Below are 24,921 nucleotides of genomic sequence, written 5' to 3' on the forward strand. Positions count from 1 at the left end.
CACTAACTTGCAGAGCAGCCACCGAGGTCTCCTGGAGAACACACTTTTTTTCTTTTGCTGTGCTGTCAGTGAGAGAGATCATTCGTGACACTTGTCCAGTCGGTGCTGGCTCTTGACTAAGGAGCACAACACCAGTGTCTTCTCCCCACCACGCCCAGTGTTTGGTCTCTTTAGGTAGGGTGCAATGGATACTCATTACACCTGAGGATGCCCCCTTTGGATCAAAAAATCTGACAAACTTAAGTCAGTAAACTACAAATCTCAATTACAAGAGAAAATAATTTCTGTTGCAAAAATCCTAGGATATTATTAATTATTCTGTGCTTGACAGATCTCTTTAATGATCCTAGTCACTGGCCAGACCACTACTGCAAGATGTCCTGAACAAGCATGCAACATGCTTTCCTCAAGGACCGTTCCACCTCCAAGAAAAGTAAATGGTCTTTAAGGCAGGGAATGTCTTTTTGTACAAGTTGTAAGACAATAAAATGGCTCAGAAGCTTGCCTACAAGAGATGAATTTATGTCAATGAATGACAACAACACCTACACCTTTACAAATCAGCAGGTATTCTTCTTCCAGGACTTTAAAATTAATTCACTGCATCAGGATAAGGAATGTCATACAAGCCACCTCACCAAAATGCCAAGAGCCATATGGCCATGTGATGGATGCGCTTCACACTACCCCTGCCTTTAACCACACTGGCAGCAGTTTGGTTCAGGCTCCAAAGAAGGTAAAGGCCTGCCTGCTGCTGGGCCAAGAATTCCTCTAAGAAACCCACAAGGAGCAGAGCAACACAGGAACACCAACAAGGAGCCTCCTGTGTAGTTCTATTATACACAGTTTTACAACGAGTCAACCACTTTTATCCCATAAATATGACAGCCTAAGCGAGGCTCATTTTTGCTCTCCCTCCTGGGCAGTGTGGCTGCATGGCGATGATCTTCTGCTCGAGCACTCTCGAGGGTGCTCCTCAAAGCAATGAGATCTCTTATACATACAACAGATTGCTGGTGATTCCTATTTGAATCCTCCCTGGACAGCAACTGGACTGCATACCAGGAAATTCTCCTCTCTAAAAAAGATTAGTTGTTTAGATAAATAAGTAACATTTTAAGTAGAATAAATAATTTAGAGATACATTACTGTGTGAGTTAGTATGCTGTTTGCTTGGCTTTCTTAGCATGATTAGCAAGACTTGCTCTCAAGCACTAGGCCACAAGCTGTGAATTTCCAGTGAAAAACTTTCCCAGTGTGTGCAATCTGCTTAGTCATAAACATGGCCTTCAGAGTAACTGAAAACAGAAAAATGCAGAGGCTTCAAGGTTACAGATCAACAACATCAGCTGCACTAGGACAAGATAATGACCTGTTTGAGAGACTGAATCCTGTAAGGAAGTGAAGACTTCGGACCCAAGTATTACTACTGGACTCAGCCATCACGTGAGGGGTGGGTAAATAGTGTGTGAGGGTATAAATGATCAGGGGTTTCTTTGGTTATGTTGGCCCTCTCCAGTGTCAACCATGATGCTATATCCCTCTACTAAATTATTTATTTTATAAAATCTCATGCCTGAGAGTCTGCTTTGCAAAACCTTGGGTTCTAACTCTGTCATGAACTTACGCCACATGCCCAGACAGGAATGGAAGTGGAGTTATGAAACTGAAATCTTAGCTAAGTGACATAGGGAATCGGGTATGCACATTTAATCCTTTAGCTATAAGCACATATAACCTGTTTTTCCCTCATTTATTTCCTCCACGCATTAGGTAGTATCATATGCATGTTTATTTAAATATGAAGCTTTTTTTTGTTTTTCTAAAAGCTCATTCACGACAGACCAGCTCCATTAGAAGACCAGAGTGGGATGGTGCCATCAGGAAGAGCAAGGTGGCAAGCAGCTGGAGGGAAAAGTTACAGATATTTGCAGGGTATGCACATGTCTTTGCCCTCAGACTGGGATGACTGCTAAAGTGGACATGCCAGGAAGCTGTCCCATCGCATCAGAGTCAACAAAGTGAAGCCAATTTGGCTTTCACAGCACTGATACTTTGGCTGCAGCCAAATGATAAAACATGACCTGAACATCTTGAGGGCACTCATTAACACCCAGAAACACCCACTGGCTAACAGCACACTGGCTTGGCCCTTAGAAAGCTTCTAGCTGTAGCTCTTTCCAACCTGCTGGCTGAGCATGGGCAAGCAAGAGTCTCATATTCTCTTTCTGCAAGATGTGATAACACCAGCACTAATAGTCTAACAAGGTTTGGGGGAAATGCCATGCAGACAAGGCTGACCTACTTGTAGTAGCTTGTTCTGCGCTATCCTGTATCTGCACCATGCAGTAGGGATCGCTCTCATTCACATCAGTGGAGTAGAAAGCTATCTGCATTTCCCAGGTGCAAACTCTGACTTCAGTGACTCAGGTATATCTGTTAACTCCAGGCAGGCGATAATGAGGCAAACACACATTTCTTTTGAAAATTCAAGCAGTTGTAGAAAACTGGCAAAACCACACTTGGACTGCAGAATGCCATTATACTGTAAATATGTGCTTTGAATGGGCCATTTCTTCAGACAACTCCCAGCACAATGCCACAGCCGTTTAATGGCATGGCTCCTGGATGGCTAGTGACTCCTGCAGAATTCAATAGATACATCATCTTGTAGCAGTAGCAGCAGATCTATCCTGCCCCTCTCTGCTGGACCCAGACCCTGTGCTGTCAGGCTCTGATTTCTTTTTTTTTTTGTTGCAGGGCTTTGGTTATACATGATGTTGCTTTAATATATATTGTTATTGTGGCTTTTCACTTACTTTTCAGATTATCAAGTGAAATGAAAATACACAACGGAGTGTCACTGGAAGACTATTTGAGAAAAGGCCTTTTGAAATCATAATAGCTTTTGTGCTGATACAGCCATGGAAGTGGCTCTGAAATCTTCTGCCTGCATGGAAGACGACTCCTGATCTGTATCTGGCTCAGAGCTATGGATTCTGCTGCAGTGCAAGGCTCATGAAATGGAGACACTGCAACACAGAAAATCACTAGGCCAGAATCTTCTGAGCATCATGGCTTTCTCATCTTCTTTCTACAGGAGCTGAGACTGTTCACAACAAAAGACAGCCAAGACAGCCCAGGAAATGGAGGCCCATCTCCACCATTCTCCCCTTCTTGAATAAAATCCCAAACGTGCACTTCATTCCCCAAGCCATTGCCACCACGAAGAACATCTACTTTCAGGAGTAATTTCTTTAGCTCCAGAGGGATAGTCACTTGGGAAGCCATAATCACACCATGGACCTAAATGCTGACAAGGGAACTAGTTGATCATGTATTGGTCTCTGGTACACTCTATGCAGGATGGTATAAGAAGCTTCCCTCTTATGCATAGCTCACTGTCTCATAGTGAGATGCAGATAATGTATCCTTTTTCCCCTAGCTGGAAGCTGGAAAATACTTTTGGCTTCTCACATGCATCTCACACAGATGTGCAGCAGTGTATCAGACACAGAGCTCACAACCCACAAGGCAGACTCTTCGTGCTTCTGTCCCACTACCCAGGGTGTTTGCAAGTCCCTGGTGGCACAGTGAGGACTTCATGAGCAAGGATTCAGCCAGGAGATATACTGCACAAAAGGATGCAAACAAAGTGGCAGTAGCTGGTTCTGCTCACTCATTATCTTCAGCTCAGAGCCACCCATGCCAGGAGCTCTGTGACTGTCTCTTGTTTCACCATATAGCAGAAGGAAGATTTACACCAGATGGTTTCTTCCATCAGAGCTGCTGCCACACAGCAATTTCCTTGCTCAGCTCCATTTGCAGTAACAAAATGGTATTACATTGGCCATTTTTCCTCCCCAGTACACTGTCAGCTTGCAAATCTGCAATGCTTACCTTAACTTCCACATGTGCCATCAGGACCGCAAAGTTGGTCAGGTGATTGCAGGAGCATGTGGTGTGTGTCTTGTTAGTTGTCAGGAGGCGACATCCCTGGGTGGACCAATACCCTGTCATTGTACGCTTTGTATAGCTCCAGAATGAACAGTTTGGATTGAAATTTTCCTCTGACTGCTGCAGGGAAAAACATGGGTAAACCTAATAAAAATGATGGTGTTTCAGAGACTTCTAAATGAACTTTTTTTTTTTTTTTTGCTCTCCAGAGGCACTTTGTAACTCTCATCTTTTAATTTTTGATAAACAATCAGCGGCAGTTTATTTGTCAAGTATAAACTGGCTGATACAGGAGAAAGTTAGATTGTTGCTGCTTTCTTTGCTAATGCAAACTTACTTCTTTGCTCTTGATTAATTTCAGCCATAGACTAAATCCAGCTCTTCAAAACCAGATTGCTTCATTTGCATTGCAGAGCAGAGAAATTAATTGCTTTAAGCAATCAACTTTTGCAATGACTGTGTTTGGCTAACAGGAGGGCTAGCTGTCCTCTTTCACTGTAATTCCACTTTCCTCTAATATCCCCTGCCACCATGATAAAATAATATTATGGTCTATTCTAATATATTGGTAGTTTTTAATTAAGGAATGACGTGTGTCAGCAGCTGAGCAATGGCCATCAGCTCAAAGGAGACTTTACTTTTATTAATGCAATGTAAAAGAGACGTTCTCCATAAATAACACAAAGTTCAAATGAACAAATGTATAATTCAAAATCTAATCAAGAACTGCTGGGGGTCTCACATCAGCCAACTTTTGCATCACTTTGTTTTAGGAATCGAGAATAAAAAAAAGAAGTCCTTTTCAAACTCACTCACCTTGATGTGCTTGACAGTAAACACCACAGGATCAGCTAGGTAAACTTTATTGCTGAACTCTTTGTTTATTGCTGCTGTGATTACAGGGGAGTTGACAATGACGGAGTGATTAGTCGACATTGCTTCTGTTCCCAACTTCATGCTGGCATTCTCCGTGGACAGATAGGTACCCAGATTGTTGTACAGCACAAAAGCCACCCTAATTTCACCTAAAAGAGCAGTAAGAGGTTAGATATCTAGATCAGTCCACAGGGATTTTTTTTTTTTAATATGACAAATCTTTGAAGCAATTTTAAAATTTCTCAGAGAAAATGTGAGAGGACCAAGAGATGGCATATGAAAACTCCTCTCCTCCTGTTAATTCCAAAGAGCACCACAAAGTGCAACAAGTGGCCCAAGAATAAGAAGGGCAGAGCTGCCTGTCTCAAAAGAAACTTTTATAAGCAAACAGATTGGTGGACGACAAAGGTGGGCTTACTTTGCCATCAGTGGGTGTAATGGGCTCCAGGAGGCCTATTTCTCACTTGACATAACACTTTATTTTCCAGGCTATGACCTGCTGTACAAACGCAGTATAAAACTATAGTCTAGCCCATTAATAAATTAAAAGTACCCCAGAAAAGTGTAAGGACAAATCTGGGAGAAGGAACACAAAACTTTCCAGTGCAATTCCAATCTCACATGAAAAGTAAAACAACTTCGCAGAAATTTCATTTTAAAAAGATATTTATTTTCTTAATTTCCCAATCAGAGATCCCTTCGTCCAAAAAAAAAAGCCCTCACCATTATGGAGCCTGCAGAAAACCAGGCTATCAGCCAAATGTTTTTAACTGAAACCATACAGTTTGCCTTCTGTTTTGCACATTATTTCACTGGCTATAAATAAGAACTGAATGTGATCAATTTGCCTTTATAAGCATTAGTTGTGGGGAGATATTTTTTTGTTTCTATAGGAATCATCCCAGATTCCAAGAAAGGTGAAGCACCTTCCAACCTGAATCTTTCTACAGTAATTTTATTTCTAGCTATCTGATGGTCTCTGGGGGGGTACTAAGCTGATGCAAATTGATGGGATTCTCCTGATTTGACCAGAAATCCAGTGATACCATGCTTAGAAAGAGAGACTGCCCCTTCCTCTCTGCCAACATAGTTCCTCTTTCCCTACAAATCTCCAAAGCCCACTGGTGGATTGAAACTCCTGCCACACTGGAGTTTTTCTACACATCTTGGGTTTTACACTATCTCTAAAAGAAATACTTTCCTTCACATCCTACATGCAAAGGTACCAAATTCCATCAAGGAAGTCAATGGCAAAACTTTCTTTCGGAACGACCAGATCAAACTTTTCTCTTAACAGTTGTCAGAATTTTTTGGCAGTTCCAACGCATCTGGTCTGGCTGTAATACTGCCCTACCACTCCATGTTTTGCTTGCAGTGATCAAAGCCCCCTATACACAGGTTAAATTTTAAAGGAAATATTAGGACCATTAGTAGAAAGCCTGGGAGTTTGAAGTTGTTCTATAGAGGGGCCATAGAGATCAACAAACGTGTCTGTTCAAGTTCCTGGTCTGGAAACGAATGGCTTGGCGGCATGAAGACCATTCATAAACAGTATCATCTTTAATTTATGCTATACCAGGAGGTTCATAAGCTTCAGAGAAAAAGACACTGAAGATTTAGACTCATAACAGTTAAACAACCTTTTCCACCATGTTGGCTCATTATTATTATCACTATTAATATTTGCTACAACTGATTCTTCCCTTTATCTTTTCAGATATTTCTACCATGCCCCACTGTGAAGCAGTTTACTCAAACAAGCTTCTTATCCCATCTAAAGCCTCCTACTGCAGACAACAGCAGTTAAAAGCACTTCTCTGGACTCAGTGCTGTGACCCAAGAGCCACATCATTTAAGCATCTGATGTGTTTTTACCAGTACATAATTCTTTTGAAGTTTATGAATCACTTGGCAATATAAATACAGTCCTAGCCAGCCAACTTAGTTTGCTATTGAGGGCATGAGCAACTAATGCTGCTGTTAATTTAACTAGTATCATAGCAATTAATACTGTATTTACAACTGGTTAAACACAAAACAATTCATAAAGCACAACTGATTCACATGAACAGAGGTGCTGAACTTACCGTTTCGACCATTTTGCTTCAAGGTGTTTGCAGACAGCTGAATGGCACTCCCATGGCCCATGTTCTGGGGAAATTTCAGATCCTCCAGATTCCCATCTGTGCTTAGTCTCGCAACTTCCAGCTCTGTTTGCAAGAGAGACTGACACTAAGAAAAATCTCCACCGAAATCATCTTTGACATAATACTTCAAAGCTACAAACTGGTGTTGCAGAGAGTCTGAGAGCAGAGGAATCAACTTACAATGTTTTATGCGAGACTCTGTTTGGAGTCCTATTTCCTTTAAAATCTTTGCCCTGAAGAAGTTTTAAATTTAATTAAAGAAGAAAAAAACAAATAAATTCTATTCTTTGTCGAAGACAAAAGACAACAGTTCTTGCAAACAAGAACCTCAGGATAGTAAAGACAATAGTTAGAAAAAAATCTGAAAATACTAGTTCTTCGCCATTGGGAATTGGTACTCTCTGTAAATGTTACCAGTGCTTGGGGTCTGCTTTCATAGAAATAGGAAGAAGAGTTGTTTTTATTTTACATATGCACAGTGGGAGTGTTGGTGCTTTCTATCATGCTTGCTTTTTAATTAAAATCAACAATCATGCAAATAAAGACATAAATTTGTATTAAATGAAGCACAATTGCGGTATGATGAACAATCTCCCTGTGAGGTGGTGCTGGCATTGCTCTAGCACAGATTTTGTCCTTAAAGCCACGAGTAATAAGGACAGGCTAGGAGACAATTTTCCATGGGATTTCAAAGGTAGAGAGCTGCCTTATTCCTTTAAGCTCTTAAGAAAGACTTCTAAGTCCTTCAGACAAAGGGCCAAGACCTATCTAACAAATTGCTCCCCAGATAATCCAGGGGCTAAGTCCAAAGCTAGGTTTCCCAGCCTTTACTCTCCCTCTGGTATTTATGGGATCTGTCCCTTACGGATGTTGTCAGTGTTTTCCCGGACGATGTCGGTCTTCAGCAGGTTATCAGCCAGCACAAAGGCACTGTCCTCCACAGTGTCGAGTAACTTGGTGGCTGCACGCTGCTGTTCATTTGCGTTCAGGTCCCTCCACGCATTCAGAGCCTGTGGCTGCAGGAGGTTGTTCACTGTCTCCACCATGGCCTGCAAGGGAGAGGGACTGAGTGAGAAAGGGCTCTAGCAAAACTAAAGAACCACTGAGACCTCTGACATGTTCAGTCTCATCCTCCACACACATCAGTTTATAGGGAGACGACAGCATCTCATTTTGCCACTCATTGGGGCATTCTGCAATGGAGCTAGGCACCATTTATCCCATCAGATGGGGGAGGTAGGAAATACTGATTTTATGCTAAATGCAGGCTCGGAATAGCGCTTTTCTGCTTCGATGATCAGCAGTTCTGGGCTTGGAGTAATAAGGAGTTGGTGGGGAGGGGCAGGGAGGCTGGAGCGGAGATGAGGAAATCATTAAAGAAACAGGCAGGAAAACAGACTTCAAAACCCATCTGTGAATCAGGTTGCTGCTGCCTACAGGAGTAGTGCTGAGGCACCCAAGGAAGGTTTTTAGTATCTGCAAGGGCTACAGTCCTTAAAGCGTTTCCCACCAAATAACCTATGGCAGACAGTCATGAAGACACAGAGATAGTTGAGTTATGCCACTTCATCCAGAGAAGCAGCAGGTTGCTTGTAGAGATTTAGTTAAGACACTACATTTCAAATCACTCATTCAGGAAGGAGTCAGCCCTGCAGTAACAACTTCAGTCCCTCCTGCAGTGCACCTTCTGCCCTGGCCTGCCATAAAAAAAGAGTTCTCCCATGGAGAACCTCCCACAGGTTAATCTGGATGTGCATCCAGGATCACATGAAACCCGCTGGATCATGATTGTAAAAGTACAGCAGTAGAGCCTACCCAAACTGAAGGTTTTGCTCAACCTAAAACCTCCATTTAGTTACTAACCAGAACTGACTCAATTGCCTTCCAGCTAATGTTTTTTTTAATGAGACCAGCTATACTAGCTGGTAGAATCGATTGTGCAGGGGAAAAGATAAAAAATAAGGTACTTTGATCATGCTTTCTTCTGCTGGTTAGTGTCTAGCCCCTGGGCAGGACTGCTCCACAAAGAAACATCTCCACTGCCAGCTAATCCTGACCACAGAAACCAACTTTCCCTTCAAGATGGAAGTTGCCAATCTTAATCTTGTGTACACTAAATGCATAGTTATCAAACCCACACCTTTGTTCTGCAAGGTAAGGACAGTTCCATGGGATTTCAACATGTTGCAAGCCTACATGGATGCACCACAAAGTCACTTTCATTGAAATACTTCAGCATTTACTCCTGAAAGTGTTTCTAAACCCACCTGTACAAAATGGCAGTGAAAAGAAGAAACAGCATGGCCCACTCTCCAGCACAGCCCTTGGAAGCAGTGTTACAACAGCAGCAAGCCACAGAGAGTGTTGTCATCCTCACTCACTCACCAGTAATGGTCAGATACAAATGTTCAGTGGAAGAATATAACAACTTCAAACCAGAACTTCATTTTACTGCTATATCCAGTTGACCTTCCAGAACACTTCAATTACAGCAAGGTTCACAGAGGGACAAAGACAGCTAGACATGCCACTACTGGTGTGTTTAATTCTAGCAATGACATTTCACTGAGACATTGCCATGTGCATCTTCATCCTAAATGTCTTGAGTTTGTAAGGTTTCTCATACCACCATGGTTCCTATTGGAAGACTGAGGCAGAATCAGGCTCCTTCAACCATACAAAGCTCCTACTTTCCAACCTACATTTATTCATGATCAAATAACTCATTTGTTCTTTTTTACCTCAAAAAGATCTTCCCCTCCCTGGCAGCTACTGCCCTGGTCACTTAATTAATAGATGACACTTCTCCTGAGCCTCACAGCTTGGTCTACCAAAGCATGGAGTAACCCATGCTTCAGCCACTGAAGCAAAACAAACAGGCTGAAAACCTTGTCCTCCAGGGACGCTGCAAAAATCTCTTTGCTGTCAAGCCTTTACAATCCAGTACTGGAACCTCTTTCTCATTTGCTTTTATGTGGAACTTATTAATCATAGATCAATTTCTTAAGCTGATTATTAATTTTTTTTCCTAAATAGCCTAAAAATCATCTTAATACATTTAATATGTGTACGTGACTATCTTCTTGATATTTTTCATGAATTAGTCAAAAAGAAATACTAAAAATCCATAGTATTTAAGTGTGTGGGGTTTTGTATTTTACAATCTAGAAGCCTGATCTCTGTAGCTCTTAATAAAATTCTGTAGGGTACTCAGGTACCTTATCTCTTTACAGGCAAAAAGGAGGTAGTACTCTTTTCCAGTGACAAAATGTCCTGACTATTTTGCTGTGCAAATTCTACACAACATGGTATTTTCTTGCAAAGATCTTTTACTCACAGAAAGCAGAAAATAAGGATTTTTCTCCGCTTTCGATATTATCATGCTGACTACAATTTGCCTTACTTCCATTTAGCTCAGCTACTAGTGGTGTCTTTAAATCTCTGTGAAAACAACACCCTGTATACTTTTATCAGTACCTGAAGACTGAAAAGAGTCTTTACAGCAGATTCAGCTCCTGGCTCTGGATGGAAAGGTAATGTCTATTTTTCAAAACATGAAACAGATGCTGAGATATTTATGTTACGGTGAAACATCTGCTGCAAAGATTTTACCCCAGAAAAATTATTCTAATGCATCTTTTACTTTTTTTTTTGCAAATTTTTAGAGAGACCAGCAATTAGGCTGAATGAGCTGCTTCCAGCACATGTACTCCCCAACCAATGGATGCAGTACTGGTGAGCATCCGTCCTCTTGAAGTGAGTAACCTGAAACCACACACTTCACATCAGTTTAGATCTGAGGTCTGACACAAAAACTCCAGAAAGATTTCCAAGGACTTTGAGTCAGGTCCTGAGCATGTATCTGAACAAAGCTGGTAGAACGTCTTCATTGGCATTACATCCAAGATGAATTTAATCCACAGCTTTTCCCACAGTGTCACTCCCCTCACCTGTCTCAGTGCATTAATCAAGTGTTTCCTGCATTATATTTCTGAGTGCAGCACTTCATTATGGCTGAGTGTTGCAGGCTGAAGCCAAGGAGATGAGGTGCTAATGAAATGTTTGCATTTTGGACAGGAGCTGAGGTAGGTGTTTAAATGAAACAAAACAGCTGTTAAAGCAACAGAGTCCCCTGAGACAGAGATGCCAAATGGGAAATGTTGGGCAGGGGAGCAGGAGTTGTGAGAAGGCATGCACAAGGGACAAGGATCAGCCCGTCTTTGCATTTAAGTTGAATTCTCATGGTTTAGGTGGGTTTGGGACCAGCTCCAATGACTTTGTGCTCTGATGAAGCTCCAGCATAGAAGAAGCAGCAGTGTCAAGCTCGCAAGAAAGCCCCCCAGTGACCAGCAGAAGGAGGGTTAGACCTGACCCAGGAACTTTGTAATGAAGAAGTCATGAGATAGGTGTGCTTGGGGGCTGATGGCAGGATAGGTTCTACCTGAGATGCCTGGTGATCTTGATAAAGGTGAGGTCTTTCAGAGGGAGCTAGGAAAGTTCTGCCTAATTTCGTCCCATCTCACGTCAAGAATTTAACATACAGACAACTTGTAAGCCCAGACGCTCTCTAGTTTCTCTCCCCACTGAAAATAGAATCATGTATTATGCCTACTTAGGTGCCCAAAGTCAGATGAGATTAAACCTACCCCTGAAGAACTTGACACCTATTAAAGGATGCTGCATGTCTACCTTACCAAAGCCCCTGTCATTGCTTCCTAAGCTAAAGGACTTCCTCTGCTGTGGTTTTATGCTCTTCCCCTGCCTGATTTCTCTTGCAAATGCAGCTCAGCTGGGTGAACAATTTCCAAAACACACTTGTGAGCCGCATGCAAAATAAAAATGTGGGGCTGGGAGCCTAAACATTCCTCAACAGCACCCACAGCATGGCACCAAACCAAAGCCTTGGTTGCTGAGGCTTAATGAACAGAGAGCACAAGCATACATATTCCCGTGGAGAAGGACAAAAGTAACTCAAATGACATTGGGAAAGCTTTCACAAGGCACAGCTTGCTTGTTTGCAGCTTAAGATCAAACAAGGGAAGAAGAGAATGGCAGAAGGGAGCCAAGAAGGAAGACTTTCCATCTGCCTTTCTATCCTGAGACATGTAGGTGTAGCTATAAGCTGCCTGTGATGTTGGGGTATCTATACATGCAAAGCCAAGCCTCCTAAATACAAGCCTGTAAAGAGCGACCATCCCGGGCCAGAGAATATTAGACTCAGCAGACCTTTCATATTTCCAGCAGTGGCTGCAATTGGACATGGAAGAGAAGAGCAAGAATGTGTCAGGCATAGAAGGCAAATCCCATGACAGTGATCCCTTTCATTATGCAGTTATATAGCACCACAGAGTATACATTCAATGTAAATAAATGTTAATAAAGTGCAGAGGAAGATTTTTTCCAAATAAGTGCATATGCTTACAGTTTCTTGATTTTGTCCCGAGGTCAGAAAACAGAAACGTACTGTAAAACTTCCTTCACAGACACTTACAAATTGGTATTAAAAGATGTATTAACAAAAGGCAACTAATTAGGAGTCTTACAGTAATTATACACTACTAAAAGGCCAATTGTACATATACTATTGATTTCCTTTCTGACAGCTGCTTCATTCAGTAAAGCTGAACTTTGCTTGTCCATTTGTTTTTATCTTCTCTGCAGAAATGTATGGTAAGAATATCTGACTATGTGACACTTTAAACCCAGGAGGCGAGTATATATCCAGTGATACCACATCCATTTAGCTGTCCCACACTATACCAACATCCAAGCCACTGCTCTTTGACAAAAGCAAGTTCTGTAATGTAAAATCTGTATTTAATTAAGAGTCAACATTGGAAATGACTAAGAGACGTTAGACACACTCATTTCATTGCCTAATTTGGGACCAGACTGGAACATTGTGCTATGGTCCTTATGCATAGTAACCCTAACCTTAGAAAACCAAGAGCTCTCCTAGAATTAGGACCGCTCTAAACTGTTATTGTTCATTTTGGCGTCTTGCTGAGCAGTTGACGGAGGAACAAAAACCCCAACAAACTTACAGCTGGAGAAAAAACTGCTTCATGGCAAGTGAATACCAGCAGACCCTACAGGAAATATTGATTGAATCCTTCTGCTCAGCAGTTTTCAAATACGCAGTTTGTCCTTCATTACAAATGAGCACCTCTTTAAGAGGAGACTGAACACATTTTGCATGGAACCTACATCAAGATCTTACCTCCTACAGCAGCTGTGTGAGAATGAGGACAGTGGCACCACTTTTGCAATGACATATCTAATTCAAGTATTTGTATTTTATAACTTTTAAAGCTCTGTCTCATATTGCTAACATTTGTCTTCCTTGATACCATAGGAGTATTGCATCAATGCACTTACTTGGAAAAAATAGGATAGAAGGAGCTAAAGCAACAAGGCTGTGCTTTTCATCAGTAGACTAAAATCACAACTGGTGCACAAAACAAGCAGTGCTTGTACAGCAGTCCCTGTACCAAAGGTGTTTGCTGGCACAGCCTCATCAAAATGGTTTGCTCATGTTGTTGGAGAACAGCAGCGCTAAGACTGTAGACTGCAATCACGCAGACACAGCCTCAGGCTGTGCTTACAGTCTGAGGTTCTGTTTTTGCCTGGGGTCTCCAGGTACTGTTCCAAAAGAAGTGCGTCATCATCTTTATTTGAAGCATGCAAAACCATTATTAGCCCATTTTTTTAATAGCAGCTTGAGGTTTTATGGCAAATCAGAGAAGAAAAAAAGCACAAAAACCCATTCGGGTCCACAGCATACAGTGAAAATGAAAAACTCGTCAAGAGACCAGGTGCACTGAAATGTAGGTATGGTTCAATGATCACAACATTATGCTTTTATTTTCCTTTTTCATACTGGAAAGCTTACCCGCTTCCTTGCTCAAAACAGCTGGATTTGCTTTGTATTTATATGAAACACCCAATGCTAAAACAAAAACTCTTCTTGAACTATCAATATTTGCAAGCCACCAAACTAACTGAGTTAAAGCACAATCAATGGCAAATTCTGCTGGAAGTTGTGCGATTCTTGCCTTTGTTCAGAAAAAGAGAAACAGCCATTAGCTCTGAATGTACCTGGAAGAGACAGAACGGGCTATTTGGAGAAGAGGACCAACAAAAAAGCATGGATCTGGGCATGCAAGGACCTGCTTCTGGCACGGTTATTGCATTTAAGGAGACCAGTTCAGGAAATGACATGTCTTTTTAGAATGGCAAATGAATGGCATACCGATCCCACTACACAGAGGTCAACAATCAAACTGGAAGTCATCCACTCTGTGGGACTTCAGGTCAAATATAGATGTATCTGTCATTTCTTCAGGTTCCTAAACAAGGAAAATGTCACTTTGGCTAAACAGTGGCACTAAATCTGACTTCTTAGACGAGAAGTACTTGCAAATCTGTCTGAAAACGCCCTTCACCCTCCTATGCTTTTTTTTGCTTTGACATTTATTCTTTCAATTCCAAATTGAAATTTGTCTCTGGTCAAAGCATAAGTAAGCACAGTGGAGATGATTTCTTATAGGGAAGCATAGCCACTGTCTAAGATTTTTACAAAGCAATAAGGCCACAACAAAACAATTTTAATATCCAATAAAATGGATAAAATATACTTAGATTTAAACTAGCTGAACTGCAACAAGTAACTGAAGATAAGTAAATCATTAGTGTTTCTATTGCTAATCTCTGCTTCTGCATTCAAAACTAAGCCAGAAGCACTAGCCCACGTCTGGTACCAGAGTTACTGTAATTGGCAACCGATGGTATCAGTCTTGGCAGACTGTCAAAATCTACCATTTGTGGGAAAGGCAAGAGGACATCTTAACCCAACTTTGCTAAGCAATTTCTAAAATTGTTCCATAGATTATGAATAAAGGCTCTCAAGAAAGAGCATGTAACCTTCTCGTTTCAACTCTATGGCAACTTTTTATGCTGTGGTTACAGGAACTGTATTGATTAAGAAATGGCCTGAATTTCAGGGGAGCTGAGAACTCACTGCAGTGAGAAGGAAGGCACTGACTGTTATTAAAATCAGACCACCTACAAAATGCTTAACTATAGAATTAATGATCTTGCACTATGCATGCATGACTTGTAATCTTGGCCCTGAACTTCCAATAATCTCCTAATGGAAGCACAGAAAAACCCAGGAGATCTGAGAAACAAAACAAGTTTTCAGAGTACAGGCCATGGTTTTGCTTTGCTTAGTACATGAGGAAGAATATTTTAAGGTCAGAAGGCATCTGTAGGACAGGAATAAAAGGAATTGATTGAGAAGAAGGAAATAATACATGATCTAGTTCATCTAATGAGATCTTCCCCGCAGAATAAGCTGAGAACTGTATTTATGAATCATCGGTATTTGCTGCCCTACTGTTCAGGATTTGAGACTATAGAAGCAACCGCCAGAGTAATAACATTGGGTAAGTGAGCAAAGCTGTAGCAAGAAAGAAAATGGCTTGCAAACACAAAATGTCTCTTTGACAGAATATGCATAGCCTTCAAGGGAACTCCTAGGGAGTCCATGAGATTCCTCCTTTCTTCCAGTAGTCTAAACCAAAGGGACATCTCCCACTGACCTCTACAGCAATTTATACTGAGACTTTTTATCAGTGTCACCAGATTCCAGGACTGACTCAGCCTAAACCAGAGAGTAAACACACAGCAACATAGAAAACGTTAGATTTGTCCTCAGTTTTGCTATGTTACATGTGGGCACATAGATGTAGCACAGTTGTAGGTAGAGGAATATGTGGTCATCTTCCTTTTAGGTATTTATGCAAAGAATTACGGAGCCTGGTGAAAAATCCAAGGTTCTTGCTTTGATCCTCCTGTCCTTTAACAATAGGCTTACTGTGGCAGAAACAAGCAGGGTGGGGATTTCTAGTTTTAGTTTTGCTGACACAAATCAAGTGCAGGTTTCTCAAACTGTGAAGTATATTAAGTTCACGGAGTTTTAACAAAAGGCTACTAAACCACAGGACTCTGCTGTGAGTCACAATTCCTTCAGATGTTCTTTTAATTATATTAAATGAAAGTTTGGGGCACTTCGATGCCGATAGGCAAACATCTCGATCTCTTGAAAAAGCTGCTAAAAGTACTCCCTTTAGCTATAGTTAATATACGACATTGTATGCACACCGATAGCCAATTTATTCCAGCCACTTTAACAGCGATACCTCGCCTGACAGGCCACGCAGAATAGCGTCAGGAGTTAAGCAAAGTGCAAATCATTAGAGGACTCTGAAAGTTGTTTGACATGCACTGCAGGTCTCTTTGTCATACAGCCAATTAGGTGGCCAAACAAGGAACTAGAAAATCCTCATTAATTTGCCCCTTTCTGTATAAACAGAAGTTAGAGTCTTGTCACAAGCACAACAAGAACACGAGTAAATGCAGCATAATTCAATTTATGCTCCCTTTCAGAGCTACAAGGTGTTTCATTTGGTCTTCATGGAAGTTGGGAACAGCCATGCAAGAAAGAGAGAAGTGGGACAAACAGAATTAATCCACTTTAAATAGTAGTGGCTAAGTCCCTGAAGCACGTTGTATCTGCTGAGAGCTACTAGTTTAGCAATTAGGAAAAAAAGTCTCTTCTACTCAGCTCAAAACTTAACGTCTTGAATCCTCTGAGGAAAGCCTTTCATTTTTTGTTTAGTACAGCAATTCAAACAGCCCACACCACAAGTGTGAAGCATTCAGAAAACTTCCAGGAAAGCCAGAAGGACAGTTCTGACTGCAACCACCTGCCATTGGCTGCTGCCTGGAACCTGCCAGTAGCCCAGCACCAGCTTCAATTTGTGCCTCCAATGACACCTGCGCCCAGATGCTTCTTGTGATCTTCTGAGAGCAGGTGGCACCTCCATGATCTTCAGCATTTGCTGTACAGACAAGCCTAGAATTACAAAACAGGACAAGTTGATTTACAGAATGGCCCAGAGGATGGCAGGAACCAGAGCAGCAAATACCATTTGACCAGGAAAATGCTGCAAAAGCAATGGTCTACTGCCTCCTTCCATACTTCCACAAAGCAGTCACTCAGGCTCCAGCTTTGACGACACCAAGACTGGCTCTTAAAAAAACAAACAAACAATAGGAATGAGAACTCTGTGAAGTTTTTGTCTTCTGAGATCTGCATCCCAAACACAGCATACAATTTCACACAGGAAGAGACTGCTGGATGGCAACACAGGGAAATTCACTGCCCTCATAATGACCCAAAGCTCCAGCCCACAATTTCAAGTGAAACAAGGACGCAACCTCAGATTTTGGAATAAGGTACATGTATGTGATAGAAAGGCTCTACATATCCAGACATGGATTAAGCGTTTAGTAAAGCTTGCATTTCCATCTGCTAAGTCTTACAGCAAAATGCTTTAATTGTTTTGCCCTTGTTTAAGTCTTCTACGTTAATATGGCCTCACTTACTGCAATATCTGTGTAATCAGCCCTTTTTTTTCCTTTTCTATGCCACCTTCATTCACAGAGGCCAGCAGAATTGTACCATGGCATTTTAAGTTGGGGAGCTGAGCAATACTGAGCATATGGCATTTGCTGAATGCCATACCAGAAATCTGTGACACCAAACCCAGTTTCACAGCCCCCAAAAGACAAACTTTTGGTGTTTTCTATAACTCCACTGCTTCAGTTTAAGGAGAAAAGTTTTTTTTTTTAAATGAACAAATCTAATTTCTGGAAAAATTACAGAGAATTCACACTGGCTTACATCACCAAATGAAGCTATGCTAATCAAATGCATCACCCACTGTGACTCATTCACCCACATGATGACTTTTCTCTCCATTTCCCAAAATAGAGTGCAAGAACAGTGCACTGCAGAAAGGTAGGTATTAGAGATGTAGATCTCTGCTCTCCAAAAAGCCATGCATGGGGTCCAAGCTTTCCTTAGCTGAAGGAGCACCTTTCTGAGGCCACTCACTCCATTTGTCATGGATATCCACCTTGGTCAGCGCAGCCTAAGTTGACTCTTAGTACAACGAATTAACATCTATATGGCAGTTGCTTAAATATCACCATGACTGAAATATCTCACAGTGATTTTCTGGTCTTTATATTAATATGTATTTATCACATCACCTGTCAGGTTGGTTCTTGTTGGATTCTTGAGACAAAAAAGATCATTTATCATGCTTGCAACTAAAGAAGCAGCATCTACATTAAACTTCTATCTCCATTAAATAAAAGCCCTGAGCTTTAACTCAAAAAATATTGTGACACTACACAAATTAAATCTATATTTGTTTTAATTATAAAGTTACCAGATGGATGAGATAATAATCTGATACAGCATTCCCAGTCTCATATTTTAATAACTCTCAAAACTGCCAGATCCATTTTACATATTTATTTATATTCATTTATTTTAGGCTCAAGAGGACTTTACACCCGATCACTACAGAGGCTCTGTCATGACTACTGAGCTTCATCAGCCCAAAGAAAACAGTAAGACTAATTTTAGCAATTATTAACTTCTCAAGTCATCCTCCTCCCCAAAATACACCTTCTCTCAATTATACTTTTTATATTCACATTTACTAGACATCTCTCACATAAACTTTGTACTGCACTTTCCTTTGTCTAGGGAATACAGGACTGAAGGTCCTTCAGACTGAATAAGTGAAGAATCTGTTTCCACTCCTGTGAGCCAAATTCATCTATGGATGCTCTTCACAATAATGGGATCAGCAGAAACACATCATGTCAGCAAGGTTGAAAATGCTATTTCTCTGCCATCAGTGACTTACTTCTCTGTGACTTCTCACTGACTTTACAAAGTCCAGGATTTCACCATTTAAGATTTGTTGAAAAATCTCTGCTAAACTGTCTTAGCCAGCCCAGACATTTCACTGCCTGGTAATGGATAAGTGGCCTATAACAGGAATATCTGAAGTCACATTTATTTGCTATTACAGAAAAACTCTCCCTCACAAGATTTTTTTATGACTTTAGCGACAGAATTTTCCAAATGGAAACATATTGTATGAAAATATGTCCAGATACATTACTTTACCTCCATATAATACAAAGCAGAGCTAAAAATGTTCAATAAGGTCATCTTATTCATTCTTCAAGCCCTCCATTACAAGACTGTCCTCTTCAATATATTTACCAGCTTTGTCCATATTTATACTAAACAGCTCAGGCAATGAGCTTTCATCATTTTTCTTCTACCGAAGAGGTAGGTGCATGATTAATGTTTAAACACACAAGTAGCCTTTCCAAGTAAAAGGGAAGAAGTCCTTGAAAGTAATGTTAAGCTTAAGTTTGTGCAGAATATCCAGGCTTTATTCTACCAATGCTAAGCTTTCTGTAGAGTATATTAAACTCACTATTCACAACTGTTAGAAAGAAGACAAAAAGAACAGGAGCAGACATCAACTCCGCAGAGTACGTCCATGCAGTTAGAGGAAAGGACAACTATGGGTAAGGTAGCATACAAGGTCCCCAACAGGAGTGTGTGGTCCATGGTCAAACCAGCCTCAACGCATTTCCAGTAGTACCAGTAGACAAGATACCAAGTTCGGGAGTGACGGTTGCACTGTAAACTCTCCCAATTCCATCAAATGCTAGTTACTTTCTCTGGGATCTTAAGGGAAGTCACTCTGGACAAGGGATGTGCAAGTCCAAAACTTACCTTACTTCTTTAATGTATATGGAAGGGAAAACGTGATTTTCCTGCCTCATCATATCCAAAGGAAAGACAGACAACCTACTAGCACAGAGGGGTAGTGCTTTATCTTTTCTGTCCTAGAAATCTAAACCATCTAATCTGACACGCTAAATGAAATACACATTCACAAAATAAAGTCAACACTGACTGCAGGAAGTTAAATTTTGCAGAAAAATCCAGGTATAGACAGCCTCCTCCAGAAATATGAAGTTCATTTTTACACCTCTGCATGTTATACATACACATATAAATAATAATCAACCATCCATAAGTGCAACAATAATGTTCATAAGCACAAGACAGAAATTAGAAAGTAAAACATCCACATTTCTTAAAGCAGCATTCACTCACTCACAGGATGCAAACAGGTTTATATAAAAGTCACTGGAGCAAATGCTCTAAGGCAAGGTGACAGGATAAATAACATAACCCAAGACCCCACTGCTGAAAGGCCTACAAGCAGGTCTTTCCAAAACTCTGGGTCTTGATTTTGTTCCTATAAAACAATGTAAGCCTACAAAAGATCGACTGCAGCTGGGTGAACTTTATGGGATGTTTTGTTTCTAATCCTATATTTAGCTTGCAGCACTCTCCTCCTTCCTACATCCCTCTGTAAGGATTCTCTGCATTTCATTGCAAAACTACCTCCTCCCTTGTGCTGAGTGTTGCCATTATGAAATGTTTCTAAATTTGCAAGTGTAAGAGGAGAAGAAAGAATACTAAGGAAATGCAGGAGGCAATTATGAGTGACATGCCATAGGCAGAACCCAGTTGGTCTGGAGACACCTCTGTAAGCAGTTTTGCATTCTTTACTTGCAAGCATCCACAGTGTCCTGCTTATTTTGATGGCCGGGTGATTCTTGTCATTCTCTCCTGTGTTTTTTCTGACTTTCTGTTTCAGAGCTTTTGCTCCAAATTTTTATCAAGTCAGGCGGGGAGGGAGATGGAGAATGAAATTAATATCCTGTAACCTTAACCTTAGAACTTGCTGCACAAAGATGGTAACCAGATTGTTCACAGAGACATGACCCACTTCACAGTCATTCAGTCAAACAAATGGACACGTGTATTAAAAACACAAGAAATACCTGGACATAGGCCCTGCAAGAGCGCTCCCTTTTCTGAAGCTGAGTCCATAAAGACAGCAGATTAAAGACGGGATAGAAAAAACAAGTTAGTGACAGAACAAAGGAAAAAATACTGAAGAAAACGCCTATGAAAAAAACAAACCTGATTTCTCTCTTAAGTAGGTCCTGAAAACCAACCAAACCAAAGGGGACATGCAAGTTAGGCAGCAGTGGAAGGCTGGAAGGACTGTCTCCAGAAACAGGCGTTAGTCCTTTTTGAGTGAAGTAAAACACACACTGGCAACCTTGCAAGAGCAGGGGTTAGATGGTACAAGACACTTAAGTGGAGATGTCCAGGTGATGATGTTATCCTTACAGCCTGGAGATCACACATGATATTTCCACATCGAACAAGGCTGGAAGGGATGGGGCTGATGTCTATTTACATAAGAGGAGCATGGGCTTTGCTGTCAGACAGCACTGACGGCACAGTGAGGTATAACCAAGTTTTGCATGAGCAGGACCAACTCAGAGAGCAAGATGTATACAGGACTGCATCCTGATATTGGATGGGCCTGTACAGACCAATTCTGATACATCTGCTCAGGTGTCTGGCTCAAGGCAAAACCTATAGTGCTCCAGCTTCACTGCTGTGAGCTTGCTTAAAGTTAGCTCACGCACACGTCGAGTGTGATAACACATTGCATTGAAGGAAAGAGCACTGCCCAGGGTTCCTAATAATGTAAAGGGCAACTGAAGAGGATGTAACAATGAAATGGGAATCTGATATAATATTTCCAGTTGAGGCCATTCCCGTTAGCCCTTTGGGTTAAAATGCTTCTCCAGGAATGCAGCATTTTCCAGTCTTCTCATGCTGAGTTGTGCTCTCCTTGGTAATCCCTGGGTATAAATGCCTTACATATTGAATAAGTTTTACACAAAGAATCCCACCTTTTCCATAGGAGCTACATATAGGACTGTACTTTGATATGTATGTCTCCTTCCTGATAACTGCACTTTAGCGTGTCACAAAATTCAGACACTTATATTACCTCCCCAGAACTTTGCAGGCAGTCTGCAGCAGTGAGCTAAAACTGGGAAATTGAGGAGTTTTGCACCAGTGCAACCGAACCTTGCAAAATCAGGCTGCCCAGAGCCACTGGCTTGGCTGGGTTTGTTTTTGCTGATGTGTCTGGGTTGGAAATTGCACATTGATAGAGATTCTGGGTATATTGTTCTCTCAACTCACATCAGTGCAATTCCATTAGTATAGCTGAGAGCCAAATGTGTCCCTGAGAGTTTTGAGGCTCTGAAATAAACAAAATACACCCAGGTATCACGTGAAGCCTAATTTCAATTGCTAATTCATCAATTTGTAACAGTAAAAATCTTCCTCTGGGTAAACTTGGCCAGTACGAAGACTTTACAGAAACAAATGGAGATCAAAGAAAGCTTTGCTGAAAATTACAGAGCTATCCACTCGGGGGTCTTGCCAGTCTGCAATAGAACAATCACTACCTTAATTAAGCCTGATCCAGTGGAAAACATAAAGCTTTTAGTGTCAGGAAAGTGGCTCCTGAAAGATGTTGGCTTTTAAAAATTCTGATTATGCCTGTTAATTTCAATTCATTGTACATCAGCTTGTAAAAACCCCACTATAAAACAGCACAGGTGATTGCTTTCAGATCTCCAGCACATTTCCTTTAATGATTAAAAGAATATTTAATTGCTAGTGCTTGCTTTATTTCTTTTTTTTTTATCTGACTAAACAGCACTAAACAAAACTCTTCACAAATTGCTTTTTTCCTTTTTCTTTTTTTTTGGGGGAAATACTCTTGATCAGTGAAGGGGAAAATGGAGCAGTAACTCCGCTGCCTTTTGTTTGCCCAATACCACTTCCAAGTTGAATTAATGCATTCTTAAATGAACACAGAGCAGTTGCTCTTCTAAAGAATTAAGTGGGGAATGAGAGCAAGTAAATTACTGAGCCTGTCATTTGGATCACTGACTCACATCACTGTTATGCAGGACTCCACAAGGTCCAGAATTTTAATGTGGAGTGCACTTGATTTGTATGAAGTGCTCATGCAGAGCTTTTAGGGGAGGAAACTGCAGGGTGGACCTCAGGAGTGACAGTGAGCCGAAAAGCTCTGCCTTGCCCAGTCTTCTTCTTCCCTTGGTAACTAATACCTTGCCATGTGATACAACCCCATTTCATGTAATCAAAACAAATATTGGAACGTGGGATATAAAATGATGAAAAATATGTGCTTGCAAAGCTGAAGTTACAAACTTGGGTGCAGCTACGGCATATTCAGAAAAGCAAGCAGGCTACAATCATGAAACATGTTAGTAGGTGACATTAATTGCTGATTTTACCTGATATTGTCAGACATCACCATAATTTCAACCAAAGAACCATGGTATGATTATAACAAGTAATGTTATGCTGATGTAACAGTTAATACAATTATTACCTGCATTGTTATAAAATAGCTAGAAGCAGCACTAATTAAAAGCATCAGGATAACTCAAATCACAGCACATGCCAAGCACATGAGATGCAGGACTTCACTTCCCACACAGCTGTAATCTTAAACAATCCAGAAGTCCTTTGTATTTAAAAAAGTGCAAGTCTACAATAATAACGTACAAGCAAAAAAGACAATGTTACTTTTCTGAAAATTATTTCCCTTCAGAAGGCACACAAGAAATTTCAGGCTTAGCTGGGATCATTTGTTCCCCATATAACCTTGGGACCAAGTTCTGTTCTCATTTACGTGGATGCCAGGGCTGTCAGAACAAGTTATACAGCTGAGAACCAAAGTGCTGGGTTGCTAACATAACCATGTGACCGTAGTCACAAGGTTCAGCTGTTCTTTGTTGTGATGACGAGGCCCATGCTATTTACCGTCTGAATCCTATGTAAGTCCTATACCATGTGTTTATAGCAAATTCAGTGATGAAGAGGGCCTTGGAAATCCTCAACTTTACATATATTCTTATGGAGCCTCCAGTCTGTATTTCCTCCCATGACTGGCTACTTCTAGCACCTTTAGTATGTAGCAATTACACTTAATTCTGGAAATGGCAAAAGGATTTATATTTTTTTCTCAAATAAGGGGGACAGAAACCACACTGCTGTCATGTAGTAAGGTGCTTTAGGGCTAAGTCACAGGTCATCACTAAGAAGGCCCTCTAACACTAAACCATCCTGAAAAACACAAGTGTAAATATGATGGTATCTTATGTGCCTCTGGTAAATATATGTCCAGTATAAATAAATGTTTCTGTTTACTTTTATTTATTCATGCATAAAAGCGTTCATTTTACCTTCACATCATCATCTTGTAAAGTTACAAGATGAAAAAAATCAAAATCCAGACTCCCTCTGCTTCTTAGGGCTTTACATTCAGATTTCCTGGATCATATTACATGTTACAGAGATGAATACAGCACTGGAAACACTGGACAAAATTCTGTTCTCATTCACGCTGGCATAAGTCCAAAACAATTGCCATGACATCACTTGACTTATTCTCATACTGAGCTATGACAGCTGAGATGACATGAAGTACTTGGAGTCCATATATCTACACATCTAAGGGTATACATTTCCCAGAACCAATAGTACACTTGGCATTAACAACTGTTTCGTTTCTCAGCAGAATAAAATACACTGTAAACTAAAAACTGCCAGGTACCTTTGTCTGATATGAAAGAATCACTGCCCTAAAATGGCACGCATTCAGAAAGACATTTATAATAGCTCTCCAGGGAGATCCAAGCCCTTCTTCAGCCTCCTGTCCCTTCTTGAGCCCCTTTGCTTTTACCTTATTTAAGCTACGTGCAGCGCTGTCCTTCCCTCCTGGAGTCAGATTTCGGAGTTGCACATCAAGCAAATTCACCAGCTGGACCATGGCGGACACAGAGTACGTGATGTCACCAGCATACAAGTGGTTTCTTGTGTGCTCCGCGAGTTCCCGTGCAATGTTGGCGGCCATCTCTCCTGACTTCATCTGCAATTGAGAAAGCAGAGCAAAAGGTTGTCCCCAGTATGATGTTACTCCAATTCCTTCCAGCCTCACAGTGTTACGTGAGTCACTTCCCCACAAGAAGAACAAGAGGAGAGTAGAAGAGGAGAATAAAAGAAGGGAGG

At 41.0% G+C, this 24,921-nt stretch overlaps 1 protein-coding gene across 18 annotated transcripts in view; it reads right to left on the reverse strand.

Annotated features, from left to right (window-relative positions):
* ADGRL3 (adhesion G protein-coupled receptor L3) overlaps positions 1 to 24,921 on the reverse strand; it is a 532,152-nt gene that overhangs the window by 78,984 nt on the left and 428,247 nt on the right. For 15 of the 18 annotated variants that reach the window (XM_054064759.1, XM_054064762.1, XM_054064751.1 and 12 more), the window contains 6 exons: positions 24,596 to 24,781; positions 20,784 to 20,822; positions 7,846 to 8,029; positions 6,921 to 7,043; positions 4,774 to 4,982; positions 3,901 to 4,077 (listed from right to left, as the gene is read on the reverse strand). In XM_054064759.1, the coding sequence (XP_053920734.1) occupies positions 3,901 to 4,077; positions 4,774 to 4,982; positions 6,921 to 7,043; positions 7,846 to 8,029; positions 20,784 to 20,822; positions 24,596 to 24,781 (918 nt within the window). The remainder of the gene's footprint in view (positions 1 to 3,900; positions 4,078 to 4,773; positions 4,983 to 6,920; positions 7,044 to 7,845; positions 8,030 to 20,783; positions 20,823 to 24,595; positions 24,782 to 24,921) is intronic. The other 3 variants (XM_054064749.1, XM_054064756.1, XM_054064745.1) reach the window with 2 other exon arrangements.

The sequence above is a fragment of the Cuculus canorus genome, chromosome 4 (assembly GCF_017976375.1).
Source record: "Cuculus canorus isolate bCucCan1 chromosome 4, bCucCan1.pri, whole genome shotgun sequence".
In the NCBI taxonomy this organism is placed as follows: Eukaryota; Metazoa; Chordata; class Aves; order Cuculiformes; family Cuculidae; genus Cuculus; species Cuculus canorus.